Source organism: Oncorhynchus tshawytscha, linkage group LG33, assembly GCF_018296145.1.
Source record: "Oncorhynchus tshawytscha isolate Ot180627B linkage group LG33, Otsh_v2.0, whole genome shotgun sequence".
Lineage (NCBI taxonomy): Eukaryota > Metazoa > Chordata > Actinopteri > Salmoniformes > Salmonidae > Oncorhynchus > Oncorhynchus tshawytscha.
Genome location: NC_056461.1, coordinates 243,618 through 258,400, shown reverse-complemented (window position 1 = coordinate 258,400; position 14,783 = coordinate 243,618). Strand labels below are relative to the sequence as shown.

The window sequence follows — 14,783 nt, the reverse complement described above, 5'->3', positions numbered from 1 at the left end:
TCAGCAGAGAGGTTGTATAAAGAGAGATCAACGAGGATCTCTACTCAGCCTGTCACACTACAAACTCATTGTGCAGCTAAATATGTCAATTAATTTGGCTCCCATCTTGGAGCTCCTCCATCCTATCCACTCGTTTGAGCAGATATGTTGTTTTAAGGGTGTCGTTGAGATGAGTGTACTAGGCTGTCCTGCAGTTAGTTTTCCTGATGTATGCAAATTCAGTAGGCTAGCCTACATAATACAGTTATTTGATTAAACAATATGTGTTTTGCCTTTCTGAGACTAATTAAATTAAATGTAAATGCTTCGTCCATCTGTCTCCTTGCAGGAGGGGCATATTATCTGATATCCAGAAGTTTGGGGCCAGAGTTTGGCGGCTCCATTGGTCTGATCTTTGCCTTTGCCAACGCTGTGGCTGTCGCCATGTACGTGGTGGGCTTTGCCGAGACGGTTGTGGAACTCCTCGGAGTAAGTCACCCAATCCTTCCCCACGGCATCATCCAAGATCAACATTTTCTTTCAGTTTTATTTGTTACTTTTTTCATTTTGATTAGATATTTGGTTTTCCCTCAAAAGGTTAACTTGAAGATTCAATAATACTGCTGGAAAAGCCTATCTTTTAACACCATTGTTTCCATTTCTCTATTAAGCGGTGAGGGACGCTTTGGGTCTCCTGATGTTCAATGTTTATTTTTGGGTTGTTTGCAAGGAGGACTGAAAACCCACTATTTATTTAGGGGCAGCTCATGCAAAGTTAAAAATGATGACTCTTCTCCTTCGAGATCTTTGAAGTATTTTAAGCAACCCCCACACGGCCTATTGGTTAATCCTTAGTCACAGATGAGGGCAGTTGTTTTGCACTTTTCTGATTGCAGTGTGCCATTGGCGTCAAGTGTAAGCTGAATGAAATTGGTCAGAGGATAATGAATTGTTTTCTCTGTTCATCAGAATTTCATGCCCCTGAATTTGTTTTGCATTTCAGTAGTGTTTTTATTTTTTTGTAATAACATTTGGTCAGATGTTTTTCCGCCGTTTTTAGATGGGGTTGGTAAAAAAATGTATGTTGCATTTTACATTCCATTTTGCGAGTTAAGTTTCAAACTCAGTTGTAAAGAAGTTGAAAATAAAAGTAAAGCAAAATATTTGCAATGCTTTTTCAACTGGCCAGTATCACAGTAACGTAGCTGAACACCGACAGCCAGCTATGAATTTGAGTGTTTCTCCTACCTCTTGGTCTGACAGTGAAGTTAGTATTCTCTTGTGATTTCTCAGAGCATGGATTGCATTATGACAGATGAGATCAATGACATCCGAATCATCGGCACCATCACCATCATCCTTCTCCTGGGTATCTCCATGGCAGGAATGGAATGGGAAGCTAAGGTAAGATTATAACATACAACTAGGTTTGATTGAATAGAGCCCTCAGTCATGGTTTCTATCTAGAACTTAAGGTGATATTGAACTACAACTCATCTCTGACGTCAAGCTGAAATTGACCTCAAATAAGCAGAATTCCTTCCAGACTGACTGAATGCAGACATTGATGTACACTGTGCAGTAGGCTAGATGTAATACATTGCTCTGTTTTGTGGTTAATGCTAGTTGGGAGGTGTGGTGAAAGTGTACAGTTGAAGTCTGAAGTTTACATAAACCTTAGCCAAATACATTTAAACTTAGTTTTTCACAATTGCTGACATTTAATCCGAGTAAAAATCCCCTGTCTTAGGTCAGTTAGGATCACCACTTTTATTTTAAGAATGTGAAATGTCAGAATAATAGTAGAGAGAATGATTTATTTCAGCTTTTCTTTCATCACATTCCCAGTGGGTCAGAAGTTTACATACACTCAATTAGTATTTGTTGGCATTGCCTTTAAATTGTTTAACTTGTGTCAAATGTTTTGGGTAGCCTTCCACAAGCTTCCCACAATCAGTTGAGTGAATTTTGGCCCATTCAGGTTTGTAGGCCTCCTTGCTCGCACACACTTTTTTAGTTGTGCCCAGAAATGTTTTATAGGATTGAGGTCAGGGCTTTGTGATGGCCACTCCAAAACCTTGACTTTGTTGTCCTTAAGCCATTTTGCCACAACTTTGGGAGTATGCTTGTGGTCATTACCCATTTGGAAGACACATTTGCAACCAAACTTCCTGACTGATGTCTTGAGATGTTGCTTCAATATATCCACATAATTTTCTTCGCTCATGATGCCATCTATTTTGTGAAGTGCACCAGTCCCTCCTGCAGCAAAGTACCCCCACAACATGATGCTGCCACCCCTGTGCTTCACAGTTGGGATGGTGTTCTTCGGCTTGCAAGCATCCCCCTTTTTTCTCCAAACTTAACGATGGTCATTATGGCCAAACAGTTCTATTTTTGTGTCATCAGACCAGAGGACATTTCTCCAAAAAGTACGAACTTTGTCTCCATATGCAGTTGCAAACCGTAGTCTGGCTTTTTAATGGCAGTTTTGGAGCAGTGGCTTTTTCCTTGCTGAGCGGCCTTATGTCTATATTAGACTTGTTTTACTGTGGATATACTTTTGTACCTGTTTCATCCAGCATCTTCCTAGGTCCTTTGCTGTTGTTCTGGGATTGATTTTCACTTTTCGGAACCAAAGTACGTTCATCTCTAGGAGACAGAACACGTCTCCTTCCTGAGCGGTATGACGGCTGCATGGTCCCATGGTGTTTATATTTGTGTACTATTGTTTGTACAGATGAACATGGTACCTTCAGGCATTTTTTAAATTGCTCCCAAGGATGAACCAGACTTGTGGAGGGCTACAATTATTTTTCTGAGGTCTTGGCTGATTTCTTTTGGTTTTCCCATGATGACAAGCAAAGAGGCACTGAGTTTGAAGGTAGGCCTTGAAATACTTCCACAGGTATACCTCCAATTGACTCATTTTCTGGAATTTTCCAAGCTGTTATCGTGTCTTTACTATCATTAAATTGAAGACTCAGTTTAGTTAAATTGAAGACTTAGTTTTTCCTGTAATTAGTATTACATGATTAAACTGAATAATCATGTAACTGTAATTAACTAGGAAGTCGGGGTACCAAGGAAAGTATTCAGATAACAGAGTTATAATTCTTCACCGATCTTTTACACTTTCTCTAGAACATGAAATTTGTTCGTACCTCAAGTTCTGTGAGGTGGAAGGATTTCCTTTGTCTCCATGAAAAACTACTCTCTATAACTGTGTGTCCATGAGGTCTTCTCAGGAATTTACAACCTCTGACCACAGCAGCCTAGTTGAAGGAGGCAAGGGGGAGGCAGGGAGAGGGGGATGGGCTTGCTATACCCAAAGAGGCCAACGTCATGACAGTTTAAAGGCACAGTCAACTTAGTGTATGTAAACTTCTGACCCATTGGAATTGTGATACAGTGAATTATAGGTGAAATAATCTGTCTGTAAACTATTTTTGGAAAAATTACTTGTGTCATGCACAAAGTAGATGTCCTAACCGACTTGCCAAAACTATAGTTTGTTAACAAGAAATGTGTGGAGTGGTTAAAAAACAAGTTTTAATGACTCCAACCTAAGTGTATGTAAACTTCCGACTGTAATTAACATGTTCATTCTGTCCACAGGCTCAGATATTCCTGCTGGTCGTTCTGATTACGGCCATATTCAACTACTTCATTGGCTCCTTCATCCCACTGAAGTCCAAGGAGTCGCATGGCTTCTTTGGCTACGACAGTATGACCCTGTTTGGTTCTCCCTTTACACAACACAAACTGACATGACTGTCAAGCAAAAGTAAAGACAGTCTAAAACGTGTCAAGTGAAATTAGATTGACACAGTACCGGTGGTTTCGTTGTGGAGCTATAATTCTGAATTAATGTATTCTTCTCTGAACTCATGAGCTACATGACTACTGTATGCAGTATGACGTACCGGCTACTCAAAGTTGTACTACAGTTTTTTTTATGAAATCACAAGACCAAACCAATTGGATTATTTGTAATTCACTTTGCGACCTGATTCCAACTCACAGATCAACTGATCGAGTCTGACTGTCCTAAGATACGCACTGCATGCTTTGTAACTCTTGCTCTCTCTTGATCTGCTCACCTCTCCTTTCTCTCTCTTTCCCCCCCGCTCTCCTGCTCTAAGGTGTGATTATGATGGAGAACATGGGTCCGGACTTCCGAGGCACAGAGTCGTTTTTCTCCGTCTTTGCCATCTTCTTCCCTGCAGCCACTGGCATTCTGGCCGGCGCCAACATCTCAGGAGATCTTTCTGTAAGGACCCCAGGTCATTGTTTAGAACAAAACAAGCAGATCCCAATTCATATAAAAAGGATACAATCAATGGAACTCATTTAGTCTTGATTAAAAGTGGGACTTGATATGAAATCAGTGTGGGGGACTAGGCATTTCTTTATATTCACAGGACCCACAACTGGCCATTCCAAGAGGAACACTCTTAGCCATTCTGATCACTGGCATTGTCTACCTGGGGGTTGCCATTTCTACTGGTATGTGGAATTTCTTCTCATTTGTCCTGAACAAGACCGAATAAATTATACATATTACAGATAGAGAGTTTGTGACAATTTGTCTCATTTCTCATTAAAGGCTCTTGCATTGTGAGAGACGCCACAGGAAACGGCAATGACACACTCAGCACACAGTTCATGGCCAACTGCACTGACGCCGCCTGCAAATTTGGCTATGACTTCTCCTACTGCAAGGGTGATGACGGCCACTACAACTGCAGATACGGACTCCAGAACGACTTCCAGGTACAGTACATGACTACACTACAAAAGTATGTGGACACCTGCTCGTCAAACATCTTATACCAAAATCGTGGGCATTAATATGGAGTTGGTTCCCCCCTTTGCTCCTATAACAGCCTCCACTCTTCTGGGAAGACTTTCCACTAGACGTTGGAACATTGCTGCTATAACAGCCTCCACTCTTCTGGGAAGGCTTTCCACTAGATGTTGGAACGTTGCTGCTATAACAGCCTCCACTCTTCTGGGAAGGCTTTCCACTAGATGTTGGAACGTTGCTGTAGGGACTTGCTTCCATTTAGCCACGAGCATTAGTGAGGTCGGCACTGATGTTGGGTGATGATGACTGGCTCGCATTCGACGTTCCAATTCATCCCAAAGGTGTTCAGTGGGGTTGAGGTCAGAGCTCTGTGCAGGCCAGTCAAATTCTTCCAAACCGGTCTCGACAAACCATTTCTGTATGAACCTCACTTTGTGCACAGGGGCACTGTCATGTTGCAACAGGAAAGGGCCTTCCCCAAACATTTGCCACATTTGGAAGCATAGAAATTCTAGAATGCCATTGTCTGCTGTAGCGTTTCCCATCACTCGAACTAAGGGGCCTAGCCCGAACCATAAAAAACAGCCCCAGACCATTATTCCTCCTCCACCAAACTTTACAGTTGGCACTATAAGGTTGGGGCAGGTAGTGTTCTCACAGATTTGTCTGTCGGACTACCAGACGGTGAAGTGTGATTCATCACTCCAGAGAATGTGTTTTCACTGCTCCAGAATCCAATTGCGGCACGCTTTACACCACTCCAGCCGACGCTTGGCATTGCGCATGGTGATCTTAGGCTTGTGTGCGGTCCTCGGCCATGGAAACTCATTTAAACAAACATTTATTGTGCTGACGTTGCTTCCAGAGGCAGTTTGGTACTCTGTAGTGAGTGTTACAACCGAGGACAGACGATTTTTACACGCTTCAGCACTCAGCGGTCCCATTTTGTGAGCTTTTGTGGCCTACCTCTTCGCCGTTGTTGTCCTAGATGGTTGGACTTCACAATAACAGCACTTACAGTTCACTGGGGAAGCTCTAGCAGGGCAGAAATTTAACCAACTGACTTGTTGGAAAGGTGGCATCCTGTTATTGTGCCACGTTGAAAGTCACTGAGCTCTTCAGTTAGGTCATTCTACTGCCAATGTTTGTCCTATGGAGATCGCATGGCTGTGTGCTCAGTTTTCTACATCTGTCAGCAACGGGTGTGGCTGAAATAGCGGAATCCTCTAATTTGGAGGGGTGTCCACATGCTTTGTGTATAAATAGTGCATGTCTGATTGGGTGATGTTTGCCACCTAGAACGGCAGCCATTTTGTGGCAATTTCTATCACCGTTGAGTGGTGAGGGGAACTTGAAGAAACGTACATACTTAGTCCTCTTCGTCCCGGGTTGGACAGAAGTTGTTGAAGATAGGTCTGGCCTTATGGGCTCAGCTGTTTAACCGGTATCATGCCTTTTCCTTAGGTCATGAGCATCGTGTCCGGGTTCAGCCCCATCATCACCGCCGGAATCTTCTCCGCCACTCTGTCCTCTGCCCTGGCCTCTCTGGTCAGCGCCCCCAAAGTGTTCCAGGTAGACTCTGTCCTCAGATCCTGCTTCCTTAATCTGTCCCTGCTAGTCACGTTATACTTTTACCATATGATCCTCACTTTATGGAATAGCCTGCAGAGTTTATGCACATGTCCTGTTACACTACTATAGCCTGCAGAGTTTATGCACATGTCCTGTTACACTACTATAGCCTGCAGAGTTTATGCACATGTCCTGTTACACTACTATAGCCTGCAGAGTTTATGCACATGTCCTGTTACACTACTATAGCCTGCAGAGTTTATGCACATGTCCTGTTACACTACTATAGCCTGCAGAGTTTATGCACATGTCCTGTTACAGTTACTGTCCCATAGACACAAATCAAAGGCAAGGTTGTGATCTTGTATCCCAATGTTCCTCAGGTCATCATCTAGTGTCCCATCTGCTGATTAGTATAGCGGTGTCCAATTCCAATGTTTTTTCCTTCTCCTCCAGGCTCTATGCAAAGACAACATCTACCCCGGCCTTGAGATGTTCGCCAAGGGATATGGCAAGAACAACGAGCCCCTTCGCGGCTACATCCTCACCTTCTGCATCGCTCTGGCCTTCATCCTCATTGGTAATTACGCTGTCCAGGTTTAGACATCTAACAATGACACTATTATTCACAATACGACATTCTGTAGTATGTCATGAAAAGGTAATTCAGTATTATGTCAGTATATCATTCAGTAGTACATCAGTAATATGTCATTTAGTAGTATAATTTAGTCCTAATGTTGAAAGTCTATTGACAGTTCCCTATGAACAACTAAACTGCCATGATTTTGTCTTTATTTTAGCCCAGTTGAACATTATTGCTCCCATCATCTCCAACTTCTTCCTGGCCTCCTATGCTCTCATCAACTTCTCTGTATTCCACGCCTCTCTGGCCAACTCTCCAGGTAAGTCCTTTTGGGACAACAACAAAACTTTCCTGAGGAAAAGTTATATCTGCAGAAAGTCTGGAATTTCAATGCGACCAAAAAACAGCCCAGAAGGTCCTGACTATGGCCAGAATGTCATGAGTCTTAACAGTTAAGTCATTAGGCTTGAAGGTGAGATTTAATAGGAAATAGGACTTTCAAACAAATGATTTATAGGTGGGGGCAGTCCTTACTCTGTCATTCTTAGTGATATGCATGGCTCCACTGGTATGCTTTGCATCGAGTCGCATCTATCTTTGCCATTCCCCAAATAGCTTAAGCCTTGAGATAACAGATGTAATGACATGCCTGAGTTATGGGAACATTGTCATAACTGGACAATTGTTTTATTAAAGAATGGCAACTGCGATCTTTATGATAAGGCCCACAGTTTTATTCATAAGGAAGTCAATTGGAAGAAATGGGATTGTCTCAATGGCTCTCAGTATTATGCAAATGATTGATAGACAACTTGGTTGAAAGCAATACGGCTGGGAAACAACATGTACTGCTGCTTATTATTCAATGCAACACATTCCGTATTTTGGATTTGACCCTTGTCTGATTGGTGTGATTTGTGTAGGAGTCAAACCTCGGGGACTGGGGTTTAGTAATGAGGCTAGCTTGGCATGATGGCACAGTGTCATTAAATGTCACTTATCTACGCTGGATGATGTCCACTCAGTGTCAACTGTCAATCTATTGGTGTCAAGAAATCAAGATCTTTACTGTCATTTTTTTGGTACCTAATGGTCATCAGTTGTGCCTTAGTCATGATGGAAAAGACAAATGAATGTACGAAGTTGAAACGACCCTTTCATTGTTGTATCATCCAGCAGTCGTTGTATAAAGTGATGTTTGTTTTTCTGTTAATACCACAAAGAAAGCCCTAGGAGAATGCCAGGTACAGATTTTATACCTAATTCTGACATTGTCCACGCAGACCATTTAATTACACGGATTTAAAGGGTACATGACTCACCAGAAGCAAGGCAATAGACACTTGGCTTCTCGCCTCTGGAAAGTCAAACTGGCAATGTCTAACGCCTTCTTTTCTGGCCACCTAGAGCCCATTTTCGCTCTCCCAATGGGCATGGGGCAAAGAATGACGTCACTCCACTGTACCCTTTATGTCCTGTGGTTTTTGTAGTTCTTGTCACTGTGTAACCGTGCGCACAGTTAAACTGTGCCCCATTGTACCAGTTTACTAAACTCACACTAGTCTAGTCTCTTTAGTATCTAATTAACTGGGATCCAGTAGTGGATGTAACATTATTGTGCAATGTTTTTTTACACCATTTGTAATCCAAGTGCATATCCATGCTCTTTCCTTAAATTAGTGACGTTGCTATATTAAGCCGCCGCCCATTTTTTATGATTCAGTCATTTCACTTATAACGATGACGTTTGTTGGAATATGTGAAGAAGTAATGCAAGTCTTAAATGAACAAGAGCTCTCAGCTATGGTAAGCAGCTCTCCATAAACACTTGCTGATTTCTTCACGAGTGGCAGATTCGATCTAACCTTTTGGATTCTACCTCTGTTCATGTTCGTATGTTATTCCTTAAATTTGGATATATAACCCATTCTAACCATATGTGCCATATGCTGGCACCCCTTGGTATTACTGACCCCCAAAGTGCATTTTTACAAGGGTCCTTATAAGGGAGTCCACCTAACGTTTCTCTGATCCTTAGGGTGGCGCCCCAGCTTCAAGTTCTACAACATGTGGGTGTCCCTGGCTGGAGCTGTGCTGTGCTGCGTGGTCATGTTCGTCATCAATTGGTGGGCAGCCCTGATGACCAACGTTATTGTCATGGGCCTCTACATCTACGTGAGCTACAAGAAGCCCGGTGAGTGACTCAAGACCAGGCCAAGTCGGCCATCTTGGATTGCCTCAACATCGACTAGTGTTATTTTGCCAAGATAGGTGCTCATTGAGAAACTTGGCTCAACATTGACTAATGTTATTTTGCCAAGATAGGTGCTCATTGAGAAACTTGGCTAACATGGCTTACGGTTATCTTACTTTACAAAGATCATTACCATATTATTTAATGAATTAGCCTACCCTTTAATTGAAAAAAATATAGCAATGCCCCCAAAAGAGGTCAATCGCTGTGAAATACACCTCACCACTTAGTGTAAATCATTTCTTAGTCTTTTGATTCCACTGAAATATCAACCTTTTATGACTAAGCCACATTAGCACAATGCACTGAAAGTCCCCTGATGCCCAGAGATGCTTTGAACACTCCCGAGTGGCGCAGTGGTCTAATGCACTGCATCTCAGTGCTAGAGATGTCACTACAGACCCTGGTTCGATCCTGGGCTGTAACACAACCGGCCATGATCGGGAGTCCCATAGGGGGGGGCAAAATTGGGCCATTAAATGGGGGGCTTTTAAATGTCTAGTGCTGGGAGGGTGAGGGTGCGGATACATGCAGTTACATACGCTCGAGGACTAGACTGTTGAGGTCCCCACAGAGTTAAGATGGTCCACTGTGTTAGTGCTCAGGCTCTCTGGCCTGGCTGTGCTGATTCTATCCTGGAGCAAGCTGAGGACTAGACTGTTAAGGTCCCCACAGGGTTAAGATGGTCGATTGGAAGTCCCCATATGGAACCGCTGGCTCTGGGTAAACAAACCTGACCTGCGCTGGAAACCCCAGGGGGGAGCACCAGACACCAATTTAGACATTCACAGAGGCACACTTGTATGAACACACACATACACAAATAGCGTCACACACTCCATTTGACATGCAGCTATATACACACACATGTTCTCCCTCACAGACTTACACACATTCTCAAACACGCAGAGTCACAGTTTCACACACAGCTCTACACACTCATGCACAGCATCCCTACTGACTCCCACACTGCATGGAACTTGTTCCAATGGCCTGACTGTCTTAATGGCCACCCATACAGGGTCCTGACTCGAGAATGTGACTATGTTTGTGACTATGTTTGTCCTCTCTTCCAGATGTGAACTGGGGCTCCTCGACCCAGGCTCTGACATACCATCAGGCCCTGACCCACAGTCTGCACCTCAGCAGTGTTGAGGACCACATCAAGAACTTCAGGTATAGAACACACTTTAGCACACACACTACTTAGACCAAAGGAATGGTATGGTCTATGAAATGCAGTGGCCCATAGAAAGGCTATATTCTTAACACTCACTAAACCACCTTAGTTTTACCTCCAGCGCCCTTCCTGGTGTTTTATTATGCTACTTTTTCCATTTTTACTGGGGAAAATGTTCAGTATTCAGGAAATGTCCTTCATTCACATTGTCATAAAAGCTGTTGCCCTGATAGTTCTAACAGTATCTGATAGGCAAATTAGATCAACAACTCTTCACATAATTACCCTTCGATGTTGCATGGCAAATTGTCACTAACACATGCCCACTGAGGTGTGCAGTTCTGGGGAGGCTGCAGCAGGCTGACTGCATCCGGGTGGCAGGGGAGGACATTGCTGTTTGTCCAGTCAGGCTACAGCAGGCTGACTGCATCAGGGTGGCAGGGGAGGATATTGCTGTTTGTCCGGTCAGGCTGCAGCAGGCTGACTGCATTAGGGTGGCAGGGGAGGACATTGCTGTTTGTCCAGTCAGGCTGCAGCAGGCTGACTGCATCCGGGTGGCAGGGGAGGACATTGCTGTTTGTCCAGTCAGGCTACAGCAGGCTGACTGCATCCGGGTGGCAGGGGAGGACATTGCTGTTTGTCCAGTCAGGCTACAGCAGGCCCATCTCTCCGTCAGTGGCAGATACTTGGCATCCTGAACACTGCCTTGCCTCAGAGGACAAAAGTGTGAGACTAAATTGTCTATTCTCGAAAACCTAGCACCTGTCATCATATAGCAACGGTGTAGAGCATGGGAGTTGGAGTATAGAACCGTGTTTCTCGAAGACGTGGGCGCACTGCCTCAACCACACAAACAAGGGGGCAGACATATTTTAGTACTAGTGTTCTAGTGATACAATATCAAATGGATGCTTACCTTGGTTTTAATCAAGCATACACTCTCATTCAGGGTCTTGTTCAGAAACACTGATATAGGAAAAGCTTTCCATCAGATCACCCTCAGAACTTGTCCGAGCCACAACACGACTATCTCATGCTCTATTGTTCACCTGCTCACACATGGACTGTAAGAGTTGCTGTGGATGCTTTTCAGAATGCGCAATTCGCCCTGGAAGTGTTCCCATGGCAATAAACCGGCGGTGAGGGATTATGGAGGATCTGATATTGTCTTCAGAATTCAAACGTGTTACTCCCGGACTTCTCGTTTCCCCCCTCCTTGGCTCTCTTATTAATCCCATGTTCATAACATAGCTTTGATTTTGATGTGCGTTACTCCTTCCGAGTCTGTTCTTGTTCTTGATGAAAACTTCTGCTCTCAAGGTCATTAGAAGACATTGAGTGAGATGAAGCACTGGGGAGTACTGTGTGCATGTGACCTCGTGAAAAAGTCGGTGGCCAAGCGGTGGCCATTGGTTAACCCTCCTGGAGAGGTAGTGGGTGCATGTTTTAGTTTCAGCTCTGCGCTAAACTGACCGAAATCTACTATATCAGCTGCTCATTAGAACTTTGATTAACAGAATCAGGTGGGTTGCCGTAAAAAAACACCTGCTCATCAAGTATATCTCCATGAGGAGGGGTGGCCATCCTTGGGTTAGATATTGGTGTCCCTAGTATGTGTACCATTTACTGTTAGCATGGATACTAGCTAAATGCTGTTTTTGTATTGACTATGTTTTACCACAGACCCCAGTGCTTGGTGATGACGGGATACCCCAACTCCCGTCCGGCTCTGCTCCACCTGGTCCACGCCTTCACCAAGAACGTGGGCCTGATGATCTGCGGCCATGTGCGCACGGTGAGTCACCAGAGACTTCGCCTACCTGGAGACCATTTTGGCTCCATCACCAAACTGTACCATAGCACACAACAGGGCCATTTTGGCTCCATTTCACAATGTTTCACTCTTATTTCATAGCATACCCTTAACCTTAGATTACTAATCTCAATGCAATGTCATAATTACTTCTAGTTAACTACCGGTGACTAAGGGCTTTATTGACTCCCATTAGAACCAATTTGCGGGAAACAGAACACAGTGGCTGCCCTATTGTTTTGAACCTTGTTGGTTGTGTTGCTCATATTAATCCCGTTTACTTTCAAATCCACATTTCATGTTGATTGAGTTGTTGCTCCCAATTAGCGATTGTTTTTTTGTTTTTTTCATGACTATTAGCGACTTTTTTTCCATCTAAATCCCTCATGTGTGCATTACCTGGGGGCAATAAAACTGCCGTTCCATTAAAGCGGTGTGGGACTGGAGAAATGTAATCGTCCCTGCGCTGTGCCCACAACGCTCTCTCTTTCTCTCTCATAAACACACACACTCTCACTTTCTCTATTCTTCCATTTACACTGGCAAAAAAGAGTGAGTGCTCCAACACCAGCCAATGGTAAAAATGGGCTGCTTTTTACGCTAAAGCCCCTCTCTCTAGAAATAAGGAAGACTCCATGTATGGACCTTTTAAGGCTGTTTGAATTGGGGCTTCCTCCAGGAAAACGTAAGTTCCTTTGACGGTAACTGGTACTGTAAATATATCCACCACCTGTGATTTTGACTGTGCAAGGTGGAACTACATCTACGTTTGTTAATGAGTTGCTAAATGCTACACTTGGCCTGTTCTTATCTATGTGTGTTCTGTCCACAGGGCTCCAGAAGACCCAACTTCAAAGAGCTGTCCAATGACCAGACACGTTACCAGCGCTGGCTGCTGAAAAACGAGACCAAGGCTTTCTACACCCCTGTGTTTGCCGACGACATGAGACAGGGCACCCAGTATCTGTTACAGGTGAGAACAGACAAACACTGCAATTGGTGGAAGCGGTTGGATCTGCTGTAGTTTTTTTAACAAGTACAACATTTTTGTTCTATATAAACTCAGCAGAAAAAGAAACATCCCTTTTTCAGGACCCTGTCTTTCAAAGATAATTCGTAAAAATCCACAGATCTTCATTGTAAAGGGTTTAAACACTGTTTCCCATGCTTGTTTAATGAACCATAAACAATTAATGAACATGCACCTTTGGAACGGTCGTTAAGACACTAACAGCTTACAGACGGTGGACAATTAAGGTCACAGTAATGAAAACTTAGGACACTAAATAAGCCTTTCTACTGACTCTGAAAAACACCAAAAGAAAGATACCCAGGGTCTCTGCTCATCTGCGTGAACATGCCTTAGGCATGCTGCAAGGAGGCATGAGGACTGCAGATGTGACCAGGGCAATAAATTGCTATGTCTGTACTGTGAGACGCCTAAGACAGCACTACAGGGAGACAGGACGGACAGCTGATCGTCCTCGCAGTGGTAGACCACTTGTAACAACACCTGCACATGATCGGTACATCCGAACATCACACCTGCGGGACAGGTACAGGATGGCAACAACTGCCCTAGTTACACAGGAACGCACAATCTCTCCATCAGTGCTCAGACTGTCCGCAATAGGCTGAGAGAGGCTGGACTGAGGGCTTGTAGGCCTGTTGTAAGGCAGGTCCTCACCAGATATCACCGGCAACAACGTCGCCTATGGGCACAAGCCTGCCATTGCTGGACCAGACAGAACTGGCAAAAAGTGCTCTTCACTGACGAGTTGCGGTCTTCTCTCACCAGCTCACCAGGGGTGATGGTCGGATTCGCGTTCATCGTTGAAGGAATGAGCGTTACACCGAGGCCTGTGCTCTGGAGTGGGATCGATTTGGAGGTAGAGGGTCCGTCATGGTCTGGGGCGGTGTGTCACAGCATCATCGGACTGAGCTTGTTGTCATTGCAGGCAATCTCAACGCTGTGCGTTACAGGGAAGACATCCTCCTCCCTCATGTGGTACACTTCCTGCGGGCTCATCCTGACATGACCCTCCAGCATGACAATGCCACCAGCCACACTGCTTGTTCTTTGTGTGATTTTCTGCAAGACAGGAATGTCAGTGTTCTGCCATGGCCAGTGAAGAGCAGAGATCTCAATCCCATTTGCACGTCTGGGACCTGTTGGATTGGAGGGTGAGGACTAGGGCCATTCCCCCCCAGAAATGTCCAGGAACCTGCAGGTGCCTTGGTGGAAGAGTGGGGTAACATCTCACAGTAAGAACTGGCAAATCTGGTGCAGTCCATGAGGAGGAGATGCACTGCAGTACTTAATGCATCTGGTGCAGTCCATGAGGAGGAGATGCACTGCAGTACTTAATGCAGCAGGTGCAGTCCATGAGGAGGAGATGCACTGCAGTACTTAATGCAGCGGGTGCAGTCCATGAGGAGGAGATGCACTGCAGTACTTAATGCATCTGGTGGCCACACCAGATACTGACTGTTACTTTTGATTTTGACCCCCCCCTTTGTTCAGGGACACATTATTCCATTTCTGTTAGTCACATGTCTGTGGAACTTGTTCAGTTTGTGTCTCAGTTG

At 44.3% G+C, this 14,783-nt stretch overlaps 1 protein-coding gene across 3 annotated transcripts in view; it reads left to right on the top strand.

Moving 5' to 3' along the window:
• Window positions 1-14,783, top strand: part of LOC112230735 (solute carrier family 12 member 2) — a 110,657-nt gene that overhangs the window by 59,064 nt on the left and 36,810 nt on the right. For all 3 annotated transcript variants that reach the window (XM_042311012.1, XM_042311011.1, XM_042311010.1), the window contains exons 5-17: window positions 329-468; window positions 1,273-1,383; window positions 3,598-3,706; window positions 4,125-4,252; window positions 4,404-4,488; window positions 4,589-4,755; window positions 6,254-6,361; window positions 6,818-6,941; window positions 7,165-7,266; window positions 8,986-9,141; window positions 10,278-10,377; window positions 12,065-12,176; window positions 13,027-13,167. In XM_042311012.1, coding sequence (XP_042166946.1) covers window positions 329-468; window positions 1,273-1,383; window positions 3,598-3,706; window positions 4,125-4,252; window positions 4,404-4,488; window positions 4,589-4,755; window positions 6,254-6,361; window positions 6,818-6,941; window positions 7,165-7,266; window positions 8,986-9,141; window positions 10,278-10,377; window positions 12,065-12,176; window positions 13,027-13,167 — 1,583 coding nt within the window. The remainder of the gene's footprint in view (window positions 1-328; window positions 469-1,272; window positions 1,384-3,597; window positions 3,707-4,124; window positions 4,253-4,403; window positions 4,489-4,588; window positions 4,756-6,253; window positions 6,362-6,817; window positions 6,942-7,164; window positions 7,267-8,985; window positions 9,142-10,277; window positions 10,378-12,064; window positions 12,177-13,026; window positions 13,168-14,783) is intronic.